The sequence below is a fragment of the Saccharomyces eubayanus genome, chromosome III (assembly GCF_001298625.1).
Source record: "Saccharomyces eubayanus strain FM1318 chromosome III, whole genome shotgun sequence".
NCBI lineage: Eukaryota > Fungi > Ascomycota > Saccharomycetes > Saccharomycetales > Saccharomycetaceae > Saccharomyces > Saccharomyces eubayanus.
The window spans coordinates 180,496-200,504 of record NC_030978.1 but is presented as its reverse complement, the minus strand read 5'-3'; the positions used below and the strand labels follow the sequence as shown (position 1 = coordinate 200,504).

The following is a 20,009-nucleotide window of genomic DNA, read 5'->3' as shown; positions in this document are numbered from 1 at the left end:
TACTAGAACTTTTCTGATTTTTCCCTAGGTTGCAACTAAAGTTATCTTAGATTTAACTGTCACTTTTATGCTGCTTTGTACGTTTGATCAACTGAAATTTTGTTGTTTGGTGAATGAGTATTCTTTATTTTTATTTAGTGAAGTTATATTTATAAGATAAAAACATAAAAATTATAGGTAATGATTTAAAAAAAAGCCCAAATTAATTTTGGAGCATCCAAGAATACTAACAAGACTTTGTTTGGGCAAAATGGGCACATTCGACCTTATAAATTGATTCTATAATTTCAACGTTATTAAAGTAATAGTAGAATTAACGGTATTATTCTAGTATATTATCCGGGTTACGGTTGAAATAATTTTTACCGAATTTGGCAATTGATAAATTGCATTAAGGTGAAAAGCATTAGCGAGGCTGGCCGATATAAACCAGTGGTTTAGTAGAGTTTTAGGACGCTAATTCATAACAAGTTGACTGGCAACTAGACCTGATAATGTCGTTTTCGAAAAATGCTACTCCCAGAGCGATTGCTAATGAACCTAGCACTCTAGATGAATCGAAGTTCCGAAATTTTAGAGTTGCTCATGAAAAAGTGTCGTTGGATATAGATATGGCTACTCATTGTGTTACCGGTAACGCCACCATAATAATCATCCCCTTGATTCAAAACCTGGAATATGTGACTTTCGATTGCAAAGAAATGGCTATCAAAGATGTTCTGGTTGAAAATCGTCGATGCGACCAATTTATACACGATGATCCACTTCAGAATAAATTGAACGGGATTACCTCGCAAAATGTATTATACACTGACAATTCTATTGAACAATCACACTTTTTAAGGTCGAAATTTGCTAATTTAAATGAAACCCCGGAACTTGACTCCAAATCTCAATTAACCATTAAAATACCATCTTCTATTAAGATTTCATTAGAAGACGCGAACTCTCTAAGCAATTTTACTCCAATAACCCCCTCCATCAAGACTACACCGGGCTTTCAGGAATCAGTTTTTACCCCAATTACATTGCAAATCGAATACGAAATAAGAAACCCAAAATCAGGCATAAGGTTCGATACTGTGAACGCCGACAAACCATGGTTGTGGAATGTTTACACCTCGAATGGGGAGATTTGCAGCTCTGCATCATACTGGGTTCCATGTGTTGATTTGTTAGATGAAAAATCTACGTGGGAACTAGAATTTAGTATACCGAAATTTGTCAAAAACATAGGCACTTCTAAGTTGATTGGACAAAATGGCGAACAAGATGAGGAAGAGAATCATGAAACATCTGAAGAAGAACAAGGCACCTCTATCAAAAGAGAAGAAGAAGATGATAAAATGTTAAAAGATAGCGAGGAAAGTATAGACTTGAAAGATAAAGACACAAAAGATGGAATGGAGGAAGAAGAAGGAAAAGAAGAGGAGGAAGACGGCGAAAGTGACGAAGAAGAAGAAGATGACGATGAGGATAGACGAAACTTTGAAGAAAGTAATAACCCCGTTTTGAGAGACGTAGTTGTTTGTTGTTCGGAATACTCTAATATCAAAGAGCTTCCGCATCCTATTGACTTAACCAAAAAGAAATGTGTATTTCAAATTATAAACCCTGTGGCACCTCATCATGTTGGATGGGCTATTGGTGCTTTCAATTCTTGGACCCTCCCTCTGATATCTCCACCAGGAGTTGACGTTGACGAAGATGCAGAGGAGGACAAATTAAGAGACAATGTAATTGACAATGTCAATAATTCTGTGGAAGATGGCATTGGTTCAGATATCATACCGATTCAAATTTTCACACTTCCCACCCCCRAAATCGATGAAACGACAGTCATAAACTCAACAGTTGTGTGTCAAAAAATTATAGACTTTTATTCGAAAGAGTTTGGCTCTTTCCCTTTCACATGTTTTTCTATGGTGTTCTTACCAACAGTCACTGCAGACCATATGGACTTTGCAGGACTAGGTGTTTGTAATACAAGACTACTGTATCCTTTGGAAGTTGTAGATAAAGTATTCAGCACTACGAACAAATTAGCATGGGCATTAGCTAATCAATGGTCCTGTGTTAATATTACGCCTTTAAACATGAACGACTATTGGTGTTGTCTTGGTATTGCAGGGTATATGGTTTTCCAAGTTACAAAAAAACTTATGGGCAATAACGCATACAAATACCAACTGAAGTGTAATAGTGAAGCAATTGTTGAAGAAGATTTTGAAATGCCTCCTATTGGGGCTACCTTTACTGGTAGTTCCAGACCAATATCCGGAACTTCAAAAGATTTGACATTCATAAAATTGAAAGCTCCTATGGTGTTATATATTCTTGATCGAAGGATGACAAAAACCGAGAGATCATTCGGCATGTCTCGTGTGTTACCGAAGATCTTCCTTCAAGCTATGTCTGGTGATTTGCCTAATAATTCTCTAACGTCGTCCCATTTCCAACATGTTTGTGAAAGAGTAAACAAAAGTAAATTAGACAATTTCTTTAACCAATGGGTATTTGGGTCTGGTGTTCCTATCTTACGTGTTACCCAGAGGTTTAACAGGAAAAGAATGGTCATAGAATTGGGTATAAGGCAAGTCCAAGATGATGAATTAGGCCTAGGGAAAGTTGTTGGTGAGCAAGGGTTTTGCAAAAGCGCCTTGAACCGTCTCGAGCACTCGAGTTTGAATCGAACAGAATGCTTCACGGGTTCCATGACAATAAGGATACACGAACACGACGGAACTCCGTATGAACATATTGTTGAAATTAAGGATACATTCACCAAGATAGATATTCAATATAACACGAAATACAGGAGGTTAAGGAAACGAGGCGGTGTCACGAATGATGAGACTGTTTTAGAGAACAGTAATGAGGAGAAGCCCACCGTTATCGACGTGAATTGTCTAGGAAATGTATACATGACACCCGAAGAATGTTCCCGATTTCATTTAACCGAATTCAATCACACATCAGAGAGCAGTGAGCTGCTTAAGCAGAACGAAGCGTTTGAATGGATTCGTATAGACTCTGATTTTGAATGGATATGCAAGATGCATATCAACCAGCCCGATTACATGTTTTCTTCACAGTTGAGGCAAGATGGTGACATAGAAGCGCAACTTGAAGCCATCCGGTATTATGAGGACGTTGTGGTCAATGGCGATGGCAAGTCACTTGTGTACTCAAGTGTTTTGTTCAGGACAGCCATGGACGAAAGATACTATTTCGGCGTAAGGCTCGCGGCGTGCCAAGCGCTTAGTAAAAATGTTTATGATCCAAGATTCATTGGTGGCATTAGACACTTAATACAGATTTTCCAAATCCAGTTTTGCTTGGAAGGATCTAACATACCTAAAAGTAATAATTTTGAAAACGCCACATTGTATTTCTTACAATGTGGCATACCCAAATATTTGGCTCAGGTGAAGGACGAAAATGGGAAATGCCCCAGACTTGTGAAAGAGTTTTTGCTGGATATCCTTGTTTATAACGAGAATGGAGAGAATAAGTTTAGCGACAACGTGTACGTTTGTTCTCTGTTAGAGAATGTGGTGAACGTTGCCTTAAGTGATTCAAAAGATACCGCTTATGTGGATAAGGTAAGGTCCCAGTTGGTTAGGTACGAAAATTTAGTGAACTGGCTTTCATCATACGAGTCTTTAATCAAGACTTGTATTATGTTTGCTAAGTACAGATTCCATAAAGCCGGCGCAATTGAGTTTAATGAGTTACCAGAAATGATAATGGAGTCATTATCATTGGAAGGTATGAGCACTGAAGACACTAGAGAGAGCGTTCAGAATGTGTTGCTCATGGCAGTTAAAATTATGCTTCTTGAAGGTGGCTTGAAAAACAAGGACTGCCTTGTTTTGTTTTCGGAATTGTTTTGTTTTCATGAGGATGTTTACATTAGAGAAAAACTAATTGACGTCCTTGTAGAAAGTGTAAACACATGTGTTATGGATGGAAGCATGGATACGTTGAACGATGATATCAAGTCCTCCGTCCAACTAGTCCGCAATGAGGCTCAGAATCTAAAAAATGAAGATGATATAGAACTGTTCCTAAGTGGGCATTATGTGGACGATATGAAGATTAAAAGAGATAAGATTGTACGTCAAAATATCAATGGATTAATACAAATATGCAGAGATATGTTTAAAGGGTATACCCCTTTAAAGATTCTGCTCTGGGATGTTTTGAATTTACCCATTCTTAGCCTGTACCAGAGAAAGCAGATACATGACTTGGCTAGAGTGATGTATATGCTAACTGATAGATTCGCTGTTAAATTGGAAGCTCCAAGGGAAAGGAGACTTGCAGCGAAGATCAAGTCTCGCGAAGAAGAGAAGTTGGATATAGTTATAAAACGTGAAAGTATACTAAAGGTTCATATTAAGAAGGAGGTTACTACTGCTGTGGAAGCTCCTAAGAAGGCCAACATGATCAAAATCATGTTGAAAAATGACAAACCCGTAAGTAAAGTGGAAAAGCCAGTAATCAAGCCCAAAGTGCTCAGCAAACCTAGAAAGGTGAAAAGCAGTGTAAACCGTATAGGGAGTTTACCATTAAGGTTTGTCAAGATTCAACAACAACCCAGAGGGATGGTAGCGTTGTCCTCCGTCCCATATAGCGAATCCGTTCAAATTATAAAAGTCACATCAAGATCATTTATGGTCAAGATAAAGGCAAAGAAAGACTGATCGGCAGGACGTAAAAGAGAAACTTGATACACAATAGTAGCATATGTATATATATATATGTATAGACATGAAGATATATGTAAACATAAACACATAGCAATAGGATTATATAAACAAACATTGAGAGCAAGGGCAAGAGAATGGGGATTTGTAAATAGGATAGATATACTGACGACATTCAGTACTCGAAAGATAAACAACCTCCGCCACGACCACACTCTATAAGGCCAAATGTACAAACACATCTTCCCAATATCCGTCACCACGTACTTCAGCATAATTATTCGTCAACCACTCTACAAAACCAAAACCAGGGTTTATAAAATTATACTGTTGCGCGAAGTAGTCCCATATTCCGTGCTGCATTTTGTCCGCGTGCCATTCCTCAGAAAGTAAAGAAGACAAGATGTTCTGCTTAACACCGGCGCCAAACTGAGAATAGTAAGCTCTGAATGCCATGAAAGAATTTAGATACTTCTTAGATGATGTTAATGATGCTTTTCTAGACTGTCGGCATTGTATATTTTGATTTCCGGACGCTATTCTATATAGTTGGATTTTCTTTAAAAATAAAGGTGAAGGAGCTGGAATTTGAATGTTTTTCTTTAGTGGACGAATAATATTAAAACAACTTGGATTTATCAGTTTTGCTATACGCTTACCTTCCACTTTTTTTGGTATGCCGGTTTTTCTATGTGATTTAGAGGTCTTGTTCTTGATTCTGAAGGCAGGCTTAGAAGTGAACATCTTAGGATTGTGAGGTGTATTGAGTTATTATATATACTCGATAGAGTTCTTGGTTGAATCAAAGTTATGAAGAAATGTTTAAGAGTTTAAGTTGTTTCAAATGATGTACTTTTCTACATTGGGAAGCAATAAATTGCATCCCAAACAAAACCCAGACCGCATTATGTTTTGAAACATAAAATGTTGCAACATGAAAATATATATAAAGGAGAGATAAAAATTAGCATTGGGGCAGGCAAGAAAACAGAGAGGATAACCAAGACAAAATGAATAAGATACCCATTAAAGACCTTTTAAATCCACAAATTACAGATGAGTTCAAATCAAGTATACTAGACATAAATAAAAAGCTCTTTTCTATTTGCTGTAATTTACCTAAGTTACCAGAGAGTGTAACAACAGAAGAAGAAGTTGAATTAAGGGATATATTAGGATTCTTATCTAGGGCCAACAAAAACCGTAAGATTAGTGATGAGGAGAAGAAGTTGTTGCAAACAACATCTCAACTCACTACTACCATTACTGTATTACTCAAAGAAATGCGCAGCATAGAAAACGATAGAAGTAATTATCAACTTACACAGAAAAATAAATCGGCGGATGGGTTGGTATTTAATGTGGTAACTCAAGATATGATAAACAAAAGTACTAAACCTTACAGAGGACACCGGTTTACAAAAGAAAATGTCCGAATACTAGAAAGTTGGTTTGCAAAGAACATCGAGAACCCATATCTAGATACCAAGGGCCTAGAGAATCTAATGAAGAATACCAGTTTATCTCGCATTCAAATCAAAAACTGGGTTTCGAATAGAAGAAGAAAAGAAAAAACAATAACAATCGCTCCAGAATTAGCGGACCTCTTGAGCGGTGAGCCTCTGGCAAAGAAGAAAGAATGAGCCCGAAAAACAAATATGTATATATCTGTGTAGAATATATATATATATATATATATACACATATACATAAACAAAAATACATAAACAATCAACCCTCTCCTCAGACACTACTAAGATGTTTGTACTGATAGATAATGTCCTGGCCTACCTTCTTGAACAAGACGACCAATTTGTAACCGTACGCTTCGCCATTCAGGGCCAAATAGTTACAAGAAGAGTAAACAAAATACACCTTTCCAACATTACCGATGTACTCCTAATACAGTTCTTAAGCCACACACAGAATCATAACAACAATATCGTCCCAAAAAAAATCCTCGATAATATGAGAACGGCCGTACGGCAGTTGCTGGAAGCAACTGCTTGCGTCTCCAGAGAATGTCTCCTGATAAAAAGAAACCACGAAATACGAAGAGCAAGAAAGCGCCTACTCAGTGACTGGTACAGGCTGGGTGCTGACGCAAACCAGGATACCCTTTTGGTAGTCGCAAACTCTGCTTGGAGGTTTCTCGCCGTTTGGCGACCGTTCGTAACCTCAATCCAACACGCAACCAAAGAATTGTTTAAGCAAATCGCCTATTACCTTCTTCATAGCAACGTCGACTTCCAAAGGGTCGCGGCACTAATCCAGGTCATAATGGGGGAGGACCATTTGCTTTTCTCCATGGATGAGGTCCTAAAAGAGGTAGTAGAAATACAACAATACCTCGATAAAATGCTCCCGCTCGACACCCACCAATGGCAAAAGCCATCCCCCTTTGAGTCTGGAAACCTGTTACTAAACTTTAGGGACTGGACAACTGACAATGGACTGCTCCAAGAATTGCTACACTGCTATCTCCAAAATAAAGACAAACAAGAGAGACACTCTGTCCTTCGCCTAATCCAACTCTGGCTACAATCCTATTGGCTAGATACCAACCATACCTTGAACGACATTCTCCTCTTTTGGTGCGACCATTTGGCTGATTCGGAAATGTATGATATGTTATTTCCGGAGGTTGTTCAATTGCTTGCAGGTGGGGCAAGAACCAGACAATTAAAGGTGCAATACATTGGCCTACCTGACCATGAACTGGAAACCAGCAAACCAGTTACTGATTACACAACGTTATTTGAGGAATACAAAACAGATAGAATTGACGAAAATTACGAGCTTTCTCACACAAGCGATCTCGAAACATTGCTCTTGCAATGGAAACAAGGTGAGAAGCCAGAAGGAGAAACATTTGATCTTGATATACCTCCATGGACACTCGCAAAGACATTGACCCTCTTGGAGTCGGCCCTGTTCTTGGCTGTTGAAACAATAGAGTTCCCAAAGTATTTCAAACATAGCAATACAACAATCGACTTGGTGTTTAAGTTTTCTAATCAGCTATCGTACTATGTACTTGAGACGACTATACAACAGACACACACGATTTCATATTGGTTACATGTCGCGTTATCTTGCCTTTATCTAAGGAACCTGAACTCTCTCGCTTCTATTATCACCACGCTGCAGAACCATTCAATTGAAAGACTATCTTTTCCACTAGACGTCAAGTTAGACAACCTTTTTGAGACCTTAAAGACCATAGTACACCCCAACAACAACTACAATGTTTACAGAAGCATTATCCAAGATATTGCACACAATGGGCTGCCGTGCGTGCCGTTTACTTCCCTGTTCATAAGAGATATAACATTCATCCGGGATGGAAACGAAACATTCGCCAAAGATGAAACTGGTATCAACATGAATAAATTCCATCAAATAACGAAGATTATAGCCTTCGCCCAACATTTGCAACAAATGCAATATAAAACTTTGACTTGTGCGGATCTTAATGCAAAAAACCTTTTGGTAGCTATGACTGACGTAAATAGCTTGTACAACGACAATAAAGATAGAGCCTACCAAGTCAGTATTGCTAAAGTTCCCAGACTTGTGTAAAACGTACAGTATAAAAGAGAAAATGAAAAGTCTACATATATTTTATAATTAATATTCATGTTTAGTACTAAAATATAGAAGAACTTTAACTAATTCCTGAAAAAAAAATCGTCATACATATAGGTTAATCCTATTAGCAAACGCCGTCACTTAACCACTAACCTTCACGAATTGATCTATACTTGTAGTTTGATAGAGTTGTTTGACGAAAGCTATTTAGGACAGTCTTTTATGTGACATTCATTATGTTGAATGTGAAACAAAGATGATAATAAGAATACATTATTATAGAAATTTTTATAGACTCTATTCCCAACAATAAGGGTAGAGAACGAATGTTTGATTAACAATTAGAACATAAGTACATGAGTTATACCCGATGCCTCAAAGTTCAGATTTAAACTAAGTCAGTACGATTGGGTTTCATATAACCAGTATGCACGAACGGTATATACTCCCTAAATACTTATTTCAAAAAAGAACAGCTTATTATCAATTATTCCTACTTACTGAACTACTTATTTTAAACAGTATCTTACAATCAACAATACATCATCTCCTCTCTATACGTTCTTTACTTCTAAGCCTTAGATTAATTGATTAATAGTTATTTCGGCACGTGGGCAAAAATAATCCGATGCAGTGAAAAACTATGACTAGAAAACATATTCCCACACCAAAAAAGAAGTCATCCTTCTGTGAAAGGCAGCAGAACCAGGACAAAGGCGGCTTTTCATTGTATCTGAGCCATGAGATTCTCACATTTTCTCAAATACAATGCAGTTCCTGAATGGCAGAATCATTATCTGGACTACAACGAACTGAAGAATCTTATCTATACATTACAAACAGATGAATTGAAACAGGATACAACAAACGATGAAGTCAGGTCTCAAACCCCAGGTCCAATTGCGGATATAGAAAGTAATGTCCCAGCAGGAGAACCATCTTCTTCTAAGAAAAAGTTTACTCACAAGCTTAAGCATAAATTGTTCGGTTCTAAACAATCGTCTTCATCCAGTAAACAAAATGGAGAAGCAGACGAAAAAGCAATCGATGGAAACAACATAAATGAGGAAACCATTGAGCTAGACGAACTGTCACCTCAAGGGAAAGCTACGGCTTTCAATCGGAAATTTTTAGGTAAGAAATTCTTTGATTCACGTAGTTCATCAGTGAGTAGTGAGGGAAAGACCCTGTTCAGTTCATATGATACTTTTGTTACCAACCTAAGCGACGAAAAATTGAAGGTAGATGACTTTTACAAAAGAATGGAAGCCAAATTCTATGAAAGGTTTGTCCACTTGATTAATGACCTGGAAAAAGAAAGCATCGTCACAAGAGTGAGCGAGGCCTTTGATCCTGAAATCCAAGATTTGCCTCCTTTAAGACAAATTGTTTCTGATAAATCCCAGGTGCACGTATCTACAAACCCATTTGAGTTTCACTCTTCTAACAATGATAGTGAACTAAGAAACAGGTTTGATTATAGTGAAGAAGAAATGGATGATGATGACGAAGTGGATGTTTACACAGACACCACAGATAATACAGCCCTTTTGAATTATTCTCAATTCAATATCAAATCTCAGAAAAAGTCTCTACTCAAGCAAACTATAATCAATCTTTACATAGACCTTTGTCAATTGAAATCATTCATCGAGCTAAACAGAATGGGCTTTGGAAAAATCACCAAGAAGTCCGATAAAGTGCTACATATGAATACTAGACAAGAACTGATTGAAAGTGAAGAGTTCTTCAAAGATACCTACATCTTCCAGCACGAAACATTGGCCACTTTGAACAACAAAATCGCACAACTTATCGAATTTTACGCCGTTTTGATGGGCCACCCTGGTAATGTAGATTCATGCAAGCAAGAGCTAAAATCTTACCTGCACGACCACATTGTCTGGGAGAGAAGCAACACCTGGAAAGACATGTTAGGTCTTTCATCACAAAACAGAGATATAATAGCGATTGAAGACGAAACTGAAAAATTAATGCGCGAAAAGCTTCAAATTGAATACTTGAAGTATCCTCTGCCAAAGCCAATAAATTTAAAGTTTACCACTATAGAGAATTTGGCAGTCCCAAAACTGCTCTTTGGTAAAAGGGCCATGAAAATAGGGTTCATCATAATTGTCACAGGTGTTCTGTTAGGTGTGAAGACTTTTAATGATCCTGTGGAACACAGATGTATGGCTTTGGTGGAATGCTGTGCTTTCTTATGGGCCAGTGAAGCCATTCCATTACACATTACAGGTCTACTCGTCCCCCTTCTAACTGTCCTTTTCCGTGTCCTTAAGAACGACGATGGTAGTGTGATGAAAGCCTCGGCTGCCTCTTCAGAAATTTTAGGTACAATGTGGTCATCTACTATTATGATCTTGTTGGCAGGTTTCACATTGGGTGAAGCTTTGTCTCAATACAATATTGCCAAAGTCCTAGCTTCTTGGTTATTGGCCCTTGCAGGTACAAAGCCGAGAAATGTTCTTTTGATGGCAATGGGTGTAGTGTTCTTCCTTTCCATGTGGATTTCCAATGTGGCTTCCCCCGTTTTAACTTATTCCTTACTGACGCCGTTATTGGACCCATTAGACTACACTTCACCATTTGCCAAGGCCTTGGTGATGGGAGTGGCACTTTCTGCAGATATTGGTGGTATGGCTTCACCAATTTCTTCACCCCAAAATATTATTTCAATGCAGTACTTGAAGCCTTATGGTATTGGCTGGGGCCAATTCTTTGCCGTGGCATTACCTACAGGTATTTTATCGATGTTGTGTGCATGGGCTGTGATGATTTTCTCTTTTAAAATAAACAAAACGAAGCTTGAAAAATTCAAGCCGATAAAAACCAGGTTTACTATAAAACAATATTACATCATCGCTGTGACAATTGCTACCATTCTTTTATGGTGTGTAGAATCACAAATCGAAAGTGCCTTTGGATCGTCTGGTTTGATCGCTGTTTTACCAATCGTCTTGTTTTTCGGTACAGGGTTATTGTCGACAAAGGATTTTAACACCTTTCCCTGGTCGATTGTTGTTTTGGCAATGGGTGGTATTGCCCTTGGTAAAGCAGTTTCTTCATCGGGTTTATTAGTTACCATCGCAAGAGCTTTACAAAAGAAAATTGAGAATGACGGTGTCTTTGCTATCTTATGTATCTTCGGGATCTTAATGTTGGTCGTTGGTACTTTTGTCTCGCACACAGTGTCAGCTATTATCATTATTCCTTTGGTACAAGAAGTTGGTGACAAATTGTCCGACCCTAAGGCAGCTCCAATTCTTGTTTTCGGTTGCGCTTTGTTGGCCTCGTGTGGTATGGGGCTGGCCTCCTCTGGGTTCCCTAACGTTACTGCTATTTCCATGACCGATAAAAAGGGAAACAGGTGGTTAACTGTGGGCGCTTTTATTTCAAGAGGTGTTCCTGCCTCATTATTAGCGTTTATTTGTGTCATCACCATAGGTTATGGTATTAGTTCATCCGTGTTGAAAGGTAGTAGTACCTAAAGAGCCTCTTCGTGAGTAACTTCTTTTTACTTCCGCATTTTTGTACAATTCGATGTCTTACACAAATAAAAAATAGAAGAAGTATAAATAAAAAATCATATCTCTGAATTATTACATAACGTTTTCAACGTCCTTATACATTGGCATGCTTTCAGCGGCACCTTTTTTCTGAATAGTCAACGAACTTGCCAAAGTAGAAAAATTTATAGCCGTAGACAATTTCTCTCCTTGGTACAATTGGGTGACCAAAGCACCTAAAAAGGTGTCTCCAGCTCCAGTGGTGTCAATTACAGAAACATCTTTAACGGCTGGAAGGAATTCCACTTGAGGTTTTTCATGTGAACAAAACAACACACCTTTAGAACCCAAAGTCATAACCACAGTGCCTTTTCCATTTTGGTCAATAAGTGCTTTATGTAATATTTCACAAATTTTACGATATTCACCAATGAAATCGTTATTTATTTGCACTTTTACTTGCTCGACGAAATGATCATCAAATATAGTTTCTAGGATTTGAAGTCCTTCGATTTCATTCACAACTAGAATATCTATCAACACCCAATCTCCCCTGTCCATGGCCTTGAATGGTGAAGGATTGTATACGATTTGGAAACTTGGCCTGTTCTCGTGTATCCATTTAATTATCGATATAGGGTCTGGAATTTCATGTTGGAATACTACATATTCTTCATTATTATTGTCTTTAGGGAAAAATTCACTCAATTGCTTGCTATCATACACAGTTTTTCCGTTAGCACCTTCAACAATCAATATTCTATTCTGACCACCTACTTTCTCTTCTATCAATATGGTAGCCGTACCTGTACTAGTTTCAGCACAAGTACCGACATATGTAGTGTCTACCTTGTAATCTTTCAAAACGTCTTTCAATTGGTTACCAAATGCGTCATCGCCAACATTCCCAATCATTCTAACACTGTAGTCACTGCTAGGTTCTCTTAGTTTACCAATAGCCGCAGCCTGGTTCAATCCTTTACCACCTGCATGAGTTTCAAAGCGGTTGGCCCTGAAAGTCTCCCCTGCATCAGGTAATCTATCTGTAAATGTGTCCAAATCGTAGTTCAAAGAACCAATCACCGTAATGCCCATTTCTCAAACAAAAAAGTGTTGCCTCAGTTTTAATATAACTGCACAAATTAATGAACAATTGGGTATCCTTAATTGTTTTTTCCCACTATTAAAGGCCGTCTACGGATATAATATTGTTATACCCGCTTGGACAATGAGAAAAATGAAATATCGCTATAAACGGAATTTATTATTTTTCTTTCTTTTTTTTTCAGAATTTTCCATAGTAATAAAGATGAAGTATAAGACGATGAGCACAGTTTTAAATATACCAGTGCCAAGGCTTCCAAACGACTATATCACCGAAGATGGCTGAAAATACTGCTTTGGATACTATTGAAGTCCACCCAATTACTTTTCCACCGGACGTTCTTGCAAGAATATCCCCGGAATTATCTTTACAAAGACATTTATCTCTAGGTATCAGACCATGTCTAAGAAAATATGAAGAGTTTAGAGAAGTTACAATAGAAAACAACACTTTGTCTCGTTACGTGGATACAGAGAATGTGAATGCAAAAAACAATATCTTAGGGTCGAATGTTTTGAAAAGTGGAAAAACTATAGTAATCACTTCTATCACTGGTGGGATAATAGAAGAAAACAGCGCCTCAATCAAAGACTTAGATGATTTCGGTGAGGAAGAGTTGTACGAAATAACCAAGGAAGAAAATGTAGTTGCGAATTATGCCTCCATTTACCCAGTGGTGGAAGTTGAAAGAGGTAGAGTGGGTGCTTGCACTGATGAAGAAATGACCATATCACAAAAACTATACGATTCTGTATTGCATTCTAGGATACTGCCCAAACAGGCTTTGAAAGTGAAGGCAGGTGTTCGTAGTGTGAACGAGGATGGTACATTATCTGTTTTATATCCGGATGAGTTAGAAAACGATCCATCAAATGAAWCAAACCTGAAAATGAAAAGAAAATGGTCATACGTTTTGTATGCGAAGATTATAGTTTTGAGTCGTACTGGTCCAGTTTTTGATTTGTGCTGGAATTCCTTAATGTACGCTTTACAAAATGTGAAACTGCCTAGAGCATTTATAGATGAACGTGCGTCCGACTTGAGGATGACTATAAGAACAAGAGGAAGAAGTGCCACTATAAGAGAAACATACGAAATTTTATGTGACCAAACAAAATCACTACCGTTAATGATAAACTCACAAAATATTGCATTTGCTTCAAATTATGGAGTAATAGACTTAGACCCTGAATCACAATTACAAGATCCTGATAACGCTGAAGAAGAAGTTGATATTGATATGGACGAAGCCAGATCTGTACTAATAGCCGATTTGGATACTGAAGCTGAAGAAACAAGTATTCATTCTACAATCTCTGTGATTGCTAATGCTAAAGGCAACTATACCCAATTGACATTAGTGGGAGCAGGTGCTAAAATAACACCAAACATGATAAAAAGGTCATTATTATTGTCGAAGGTGAGGGCGAATGATTTATCGACAAGATTAAACACATAAAGCTTTTACTCAAAAACTAAAGGGCAGGTTATTGAGAGAGAATCGAAAACTTTTTCTTCGAGAGAACATCTAGATATACTAAGTAAACTCCCGGCATGTATATGTATGTATATATGTGTATATACATATATAAAGAACCTTCTCACTTTCCGCAACATAATAGTAATAATAATAATAATAATAATAGTAATAGTAGATACACCAAGAAAAAGAAAAACTTATAGAAGTTTAACATTTAAAACTTGTTTGAAGATTAGTTCTAACTTACTTTCTTCTTCTGTGTTGAGGTTTTGGTGATGGTGATGGAGTAGGAACGTTTTTCAGGTCAACGTTAACGTATTCGTTAACTTTGGCAGCAACACCACCATGTGCGCGCTTAACGACCCTACTGGTCTTGGTACCTTTACGCTTGTAAACGTTCACGTAGAATGAAATGAATAGCACCAAGTATGAAGAAATAATAGCACAACCAGCAAATGTAGCAGTAGTCGACCCAACACAATCACCACAATGTGGCAGGACTGGGAAATATAAGTGGACGGCTTTCTGGTAAACAGCGAAATAAATAAAACCGATATCCAAAACAAACTGAATGATTTGAAATCTGGTAACCCATTCCTTCCACCAAACTCTAATGCCTCTGGCAGCTAAGAAATAGTACCAATACATAACGACATGAACACCAAGATTCAACGAAATGACGACCCATGAGATAGCAGTAGTACCCATTAATTGGGTGTAACACAATAAAGCAGTAGCACCATGGTGATAAGTATGCAAAAATGTCAATTTCTTATGCTTTAGCACCAAAAAGAAGGTGTCTATAAATTCGATAAATTTGACAATGTAGTTCAGGTAATACAATGTAACCATTGGTTGAGTCCAAGCACCAATATTACAAATAGCAAAGTATAACCCGTTCTTAACAATAATTGGCACTAATTGTTCAACCATCAGAACCAATAGTGTCAATGAAAGAGAAGTTAAAAACAAATTATGCAATTGGAAAAGGCCGTTCAATTTAAAAGGTTTCGACTTACTCAATGCAAACTTACCGCCGAAAATAATCACGTAATAAGCAGCGATAGTGTATAGCACAGGAGGCAATGTACTCAATGGCAGTTCGCCTGGGATAAACTGGAATTCACTTGGAACAAACTTACCGTTGGTCACACACGTGACGATATCATCGAAATGCTCCCACAACGAGATATTGAAAAATGGGCGTTCTAAAGTTGGCAAGTAGTCATGAAGTTGAGGATAACGCTCGAACAACGGAGCAGCATATTGAGTAACGAGTGAATTCATGGCTTTAAGGCAATGATGGTTAGCTCAGTCTTTTTTTTTGCACAAAGTTACTTGTGGACGATAATTCAATGAAAATAATTTTTCCAGTTTTTCATCGACTTTTTTCGCGATGTTTATTTCTCTTAGTAGGTTTTGCGATTTTCGCCAGTGGCCGCGCCAAGGCATGTGAATTCGTATCAAAAAGCGGCGGAAATGTGCATTGTTAGATGACGTTTGAAGAGAATCGTTTATACTCAGAAAGTATTCATAATACAAAAATAATACGAAATTACAACCATCATTAAAAACTCCTTATTTAAAATATAGAATATAATACAACACGCACGATAAAACGTGTTTCTTATCAACTAGCGGGCAGAGACGTAAAAAGTAGATAGTGTCTTGTTTCAGCCGTTTTCCTAATTATCATTATCCTTCTTGGACAAAAAGCCATTTATTGCATCTGGTGCTGATGCAACTGCAGCCAAAGCCGCCAATGGGTCATTGGAAAAATTGAACTTTGGAGGCGCATGAATGGCCGTACTAGTCCGCGGAGGGGGTAAAGGAAAACTAGGAGGCCCACGAGAAGTGATATTGTTAAATGGTAGCAACGGTCTCCCATCTGGATTCAGTTGACCATTCCCATGAACAGGGTTCAATAGTGCGGAAATAGAACTGGATCTTGGGGTAGTGATGTTAGGTTTTATTTCTTGTACTACAATGTTATTCAGCTTAGGAGTACCCTCAACGTGTGCTTGCTGCTTAGAAGTCTTTTGGAAAGGAACCTTGACATCCCGGTCAGCATTGTTCAGTAAACTACTAATCGTTGTTGATTTGTGGTTAGTGCCAATGGCGTGTCTTTCATCACTGAAATTCTGACTATTTGTTACTGATGAGGCTGCTTCGGCTAATGTGTCGATATGGTCTAAAGTTCTGTTGCGCAGATCTGTCACCGTAGGCTCAGGCATTTCTGAATGTGGGAATTGGATGGAAGGTAGTCTTGGTGGTGGTAAAGTTGTTAAAGGCGTACTAACTTTAGAAAAGCTATCACGATGAAAGTCAGGTCCGAATGGTCTCATAGACCCGTCAACAGAAGATATAGATGTACTAGGTCCATGGGTTGGTTGTCCAACAAAATACCCCAGGGCGGGCCTTTGTTGTGGAGGAATGTTATTATAAGCATTAATATTTGGACGCTCTGGTTGTATCATGATCTGAGATTGTTGTACGGATTCAGAACTTGTTCCGTCTCGCTTCAAATCAGTCTCATCAACAATTAATTTCCACCCATTACGAGCAGCGTTTCTTTGGTAGTAGTTTCTTACCATGGTAGTTGATTTGGTACCCAGTTTTTCAGATATTAAAGACCATTGGGAGCCAAATTCCTTTAACAACTCTGGAAAAAGTTGAGATTCACGGACGCTCCAATAACTTGTCTTATGTTCCGGTGCGGATCTGTGCTTCTTTCTTTGCAGCGCATTTTCTAAACTAAAATCTAGTTCTCTTGGCTCCTCCCCATAATAATCGTTTTGCATCCCTTCTCTGGGTGCCGTGAATGAGAAGTCGCTGTTAACTTTAATAATACTAGAATTTCTGTCATTGTCCCCAATCACATCATGCACCCTTTTCAATTCATTAGTTTGTACAGTTTCTTCTGGTTTAAATGTCACATCTTCGCTTTCCTGTTCGGTTATATTCCCGATGAGTTTTTCGGGTTTGTCTTGCAGATTAGCATCCGCCTCAGGACCTTGGACCAGAACGGGATAAACAATTTCTTCGACAAAGTTTTCACTCTTTTCTTCCTTATCCGCTGTGCCGGCAGACTCTTCTTTACCTTCGTCATTTTCAAGCTCTTCGTCATTGCTTCTTTCTTTTCTCTTACGGCGCTTAGCAGCTGCTGACATTTTTCTTTTTTTGTTTTTATCCATGAGGAGTTGCTTATAATTGATGGTTTTTTTGGTTCTATAATAATGCAAAACACATTCCTCAGGAGTTCTCAGACCACCCATGTAGTGTGAAATCTTACCAAATTTTTTGGGATGAATCAAATAACCTTCCAAAAATAAAGAATGCTCATGGTCAGAAAATGTATCAACACCGTCTTTTAATATTCTAGAGGCCCAGTGATTTTTGTCTGTTACCAAGTTATTTACATCACGGAACTTATAAGAATATTTTTCAACTGGATTTAATATCAGTGGCGGGATTTTTGCAGCAGCCTGATAATGCTTATAGTTTGGGTCAATCTGAAGTAACACGTTTTCCATTTCTGCATCGTCAACGAAATCAGCTCTATTTCTGCGACGAGATGACGAGGACGAGGAAGGTTTGCGTAAATCCTTGTCTTTTTCAATTTCAACACCGCCCTCACGTCTCTTCTGCTCCATTAATTCATGTTCTATGCGCTTATTTTCAATCTCTTCCTTTCTTAAATTTTCACTTAATTTGGCCAAAATTTCACATTCTTTTTCGTATTTCTTCTGTAAGCCAAAATAGCTATGCTTTAGGCTTATTATTTTTCGATATTCCTGCTTTTTGATCTTTGAAATGATTTTGGTTAAGATGAGTCCTGTGGCTTGCCGGTGAATAAGCTTGTTTTGGGCATAAAATGGATACTCTGTGAAAGACTTCACCGTCTTTTTCAGTAAGTACTTCTGTTTACTGATGATTTTGTCTCTCCTCTGGTTTTTTAATTCCCATAACCTTGTTTCTGTCTTTGGTAATGGAAAAATGCATGCTTCTACTTTTTCAAGCGGCTCTTCGTAACACTTGTTTTCATTCTCAAGTGTCAGTTCTGTTAAATCAGTTTTCAAAGCTTCAGGGTCGTATATCCATTCGTAGTTTCTAATTTCTGAGCTTTCTTCTTTCTTGATGAAGTTTATTTGTTCTTTTTTCTGTTCTTTAACCTTTCCTATTGTATTGACAGCTCTTGTAGTCGTTGTCCATAATCCATCTTGTTTTACATCGACACTAGTTGCTTTTGGTTTTCTAAAGTCGTCTTCGAGTCTACCGTGTTCTTTTCTTTTTTCTGGCTCATGGCGGGTTTTCGTTATCTCAGGTTCTCTTTTATGTGAACTGTCTTCTTCTAAACTTCCGTTTTCATGTGCCTTGAAACTATCAAGCTTTGTAGACACATGGCGTATGATATCTGATTCTTCAGATTGGAATTTATTATCGTCATGTGGAAGATCTTTTGCTTCATCTTTATTTAATCCTCTAATCTTAACTGGAGAGTCGGGTTTGTCCATTTTATTTATCTCGTGAAATTTAGTATCATAAAGGGAAGGCGACGACTGTGAGTGAGTAGATTTTAAAAGTACATTATTATTAGCTTTCCAAAAGGGCTCTCTTTGATGAGTTCCGTTGGTGGTTGCTGTATTACTAACGTGGTTATCAAAAGGCGCCCTGGAAGGTGTTCCAACAGATCTCCATTTGTTGCTCCTGGAGTAATAGGAATGAGCGCTGTTGCTATTAACCAATGAAACGCTACCCAGTTCAGGGTTGTTTGCTATATCAGGACTATGATCATCCATCGATCTAGGTCTGCCCCGGGAATTACCATTGGGGACGTAAAATGGTGATGTGTTTGAAGTTGGTGGGGGAAAATGCATGATGTTTGAAGAGCTGTTCGATTGAGGGTTATATCTGCTCATGGTTTTTCGAGAATAGCGTGATTTTCCGGTGTCAATATTGGTATTTGGGGTGGTATTTGCGTTGGTATTTTCCGGCGTTGAACTACCGGCTGAAGAGGGCCTTTCAACCTCTGGATTGTACCGACTTCCGGTCTTCCTCGTTGACAAATAAGATGACGATGAAGGCCTATTAACTGAGCCGGGATCATACCGGGATGGCCTGGGCGCTTCGATGCCAAATGTGCTAGGTATTGAAGGAGGTGGTGGTGGTGGTGGTACAGTGGCAGGACTAACGGAGGTGTTTGCAGAAGTTTCTGCTGTAGGGGAAGATGTAAATCCATTAATAATTGGTTTTGGGAAGCCGTTTTTTGGATAAACACCGGAAAGATGCCTTCGATTAGGATTGTTAGAGTAATGGTATCTTTTCTTATCACTAAGCCTTCGCGTAGGCGGTGGATATCCCATGGTTTTTTAGTGTTTAGGTATTATTTCAGATTGTTTTATGCACAAGTTAGTGGGCAATTATTAAGTAGGCCTTTCCCGAACAATTTAGTGGTTGTCTTTTTTGCTTTTTGGTGATTTAGCAATGTAAGGGCTTCGTTTCCGCCACCTTTCTCAAAAACAAATGAATATATGGGAGGGTGCACAAGTGAAAAGCAATCAGAATGTCCCTATCCTTATAAAGTTTGCGATTGT

At 38.1% G+C, this 20,009-nt stretch overlaps 8 protein-coding genes across 8 annotated transcripts; 4 read left to right on the top strand and 4 right to left on the bottom strand.

The window, feature by feature from the left end:
- Positions 1-494: 494 nt before the first annotated feature.
- TAF2 (transcription initiation factor TFIID subunit TAF2) lies at positions 495-4,709 on the top strand (the record flags this gene model as incomplete). The annotated part of the gene is made up of 1 exon (XM_018364010.1): positions 495-4,709. One exon carries the CDS (start codon positions 495-497, stop codon positions 4,707-4,709), a length of 4,215 nt encoding a protein of 1,404 aa, XP_018223414.1.
- A 219-nt stretch (positions 4,710-4,928) lies between these two features.
- Positions 4,929-5,456, bottom strand: MATALPHA1 (transcriptional co-activator mating type protein alpha; the record flags this gene model as incomplete). Its single annotated transcript, XM_018364009.1, has 1 exon — positions 4,929-5,456. The coding sequence occupies one exon, from the start codon at positions 5,454-5,456 to the stop codon at positions 4,929-4,931; it is 528 nt and encodes a 175-aa protein (XP_018223413.1).
- Positions 5,457-5,722: 266 nt separating this feature from the next.
- MATALPHA2 (homeodomain mating type protein alpha2) lies at positions 5,723-6,355 on the top strand (the record flags this gene model as incomplete). The annotated part of the gene is made up of 1 exon (XM_018364008.1): positions 5,723-6,355. One exon carries the CDS (start codon positions 5,723-5,725, stop codon positions 6,353-6,355), a length of 633 nt encoding a protein of 210 aa, XP_018223412.1.
- Positions 6,356-6,470: 115 nt separating this feature from the next.
- BUD5 (Ras family guanine nucleotide exchange factor BUD5) lies at positions 6,471-8,294 on the top strand (the record flags this gene model as incomplete). The annotated part of the gene is made up of 1 exon (XM_018364007.1): positions 6,471-8,294. One exon carries the CDS (start codon positions 6,471-6,473, stop codon positions 8,292-8,294), a length of 1,824 nt encoding a protein of 607 aa, XP_018223411.1.
- Positions 8,295-11,923: 3,629 nt separating this feature from the next.
- On the bottom strand, positions 11,924-12,925 carry RBK1 (putative ribokinase; the record flags this gene model as incomplete). The annotated part of the gene is made up of 1 exon (XM_018364006.1): positions 11,924-12,925. The coding sequence occupies one exon, from the start codon at positions 12,923-12,925 to the stop codon at positions 11,924-11,926; it is 1,002 nt and encodes a 333-aa protein (XP_018223410.1).
- A 287-nt stretch (positions 12,926-13,212) lies between these two features.
- On the top strand, positions 13,213-14,394 carry RRP43 (exosome non-catalytic core subunit RRP43; the record flags this gene model as incomplete). The annotated part of the gene is made up of 1 exon (XM_018364005.1): positions 13,213-14,394. One exon carries the CDS (start codon positions 13,213-13,215, stop codon positions 14,392-14,394), a length of 1,182 nt encoding a protein of 393 aa, XP_018223409.1.
- Positions 14,395-14,658: 264 nt separating this feature from the next.
- Positions 14,659-15,702, bottom strand: ELO2 (fatty acid elongase ELO2; the record flags this gene model as incomplete). The annotated part of the gene is made up of 1 exon (XM_018364004.1): positions 14,659-15,702. The coding sequence occupies one exon, from the start codon at positions 15,700-15,702 to the stop codon at positions 14,659-14,661; it is 1,044 nt and encodes a 347-aa protein (XP_018223408.1).
- A 398-nt stretch (positions 15,703-16,100) lies between these two features.
- On the bottom strand, positions 16,101-19,778 carry SNT1 (Snt1p; the record flags this gene model as incomplete). The annotated part of the gene is made up of 1 exon (XM_018364003.1): positions 16,101-19,778. One exon carries the CDS (start codon positions 19,776-19,778, stop codon positions 16,101-16,103), a length of 3,678 nt encoding a protein of 1,225 aa, XP_018223407.1.
- Positions 19,779-20,009: the final 231 nt, after the last annotated feature.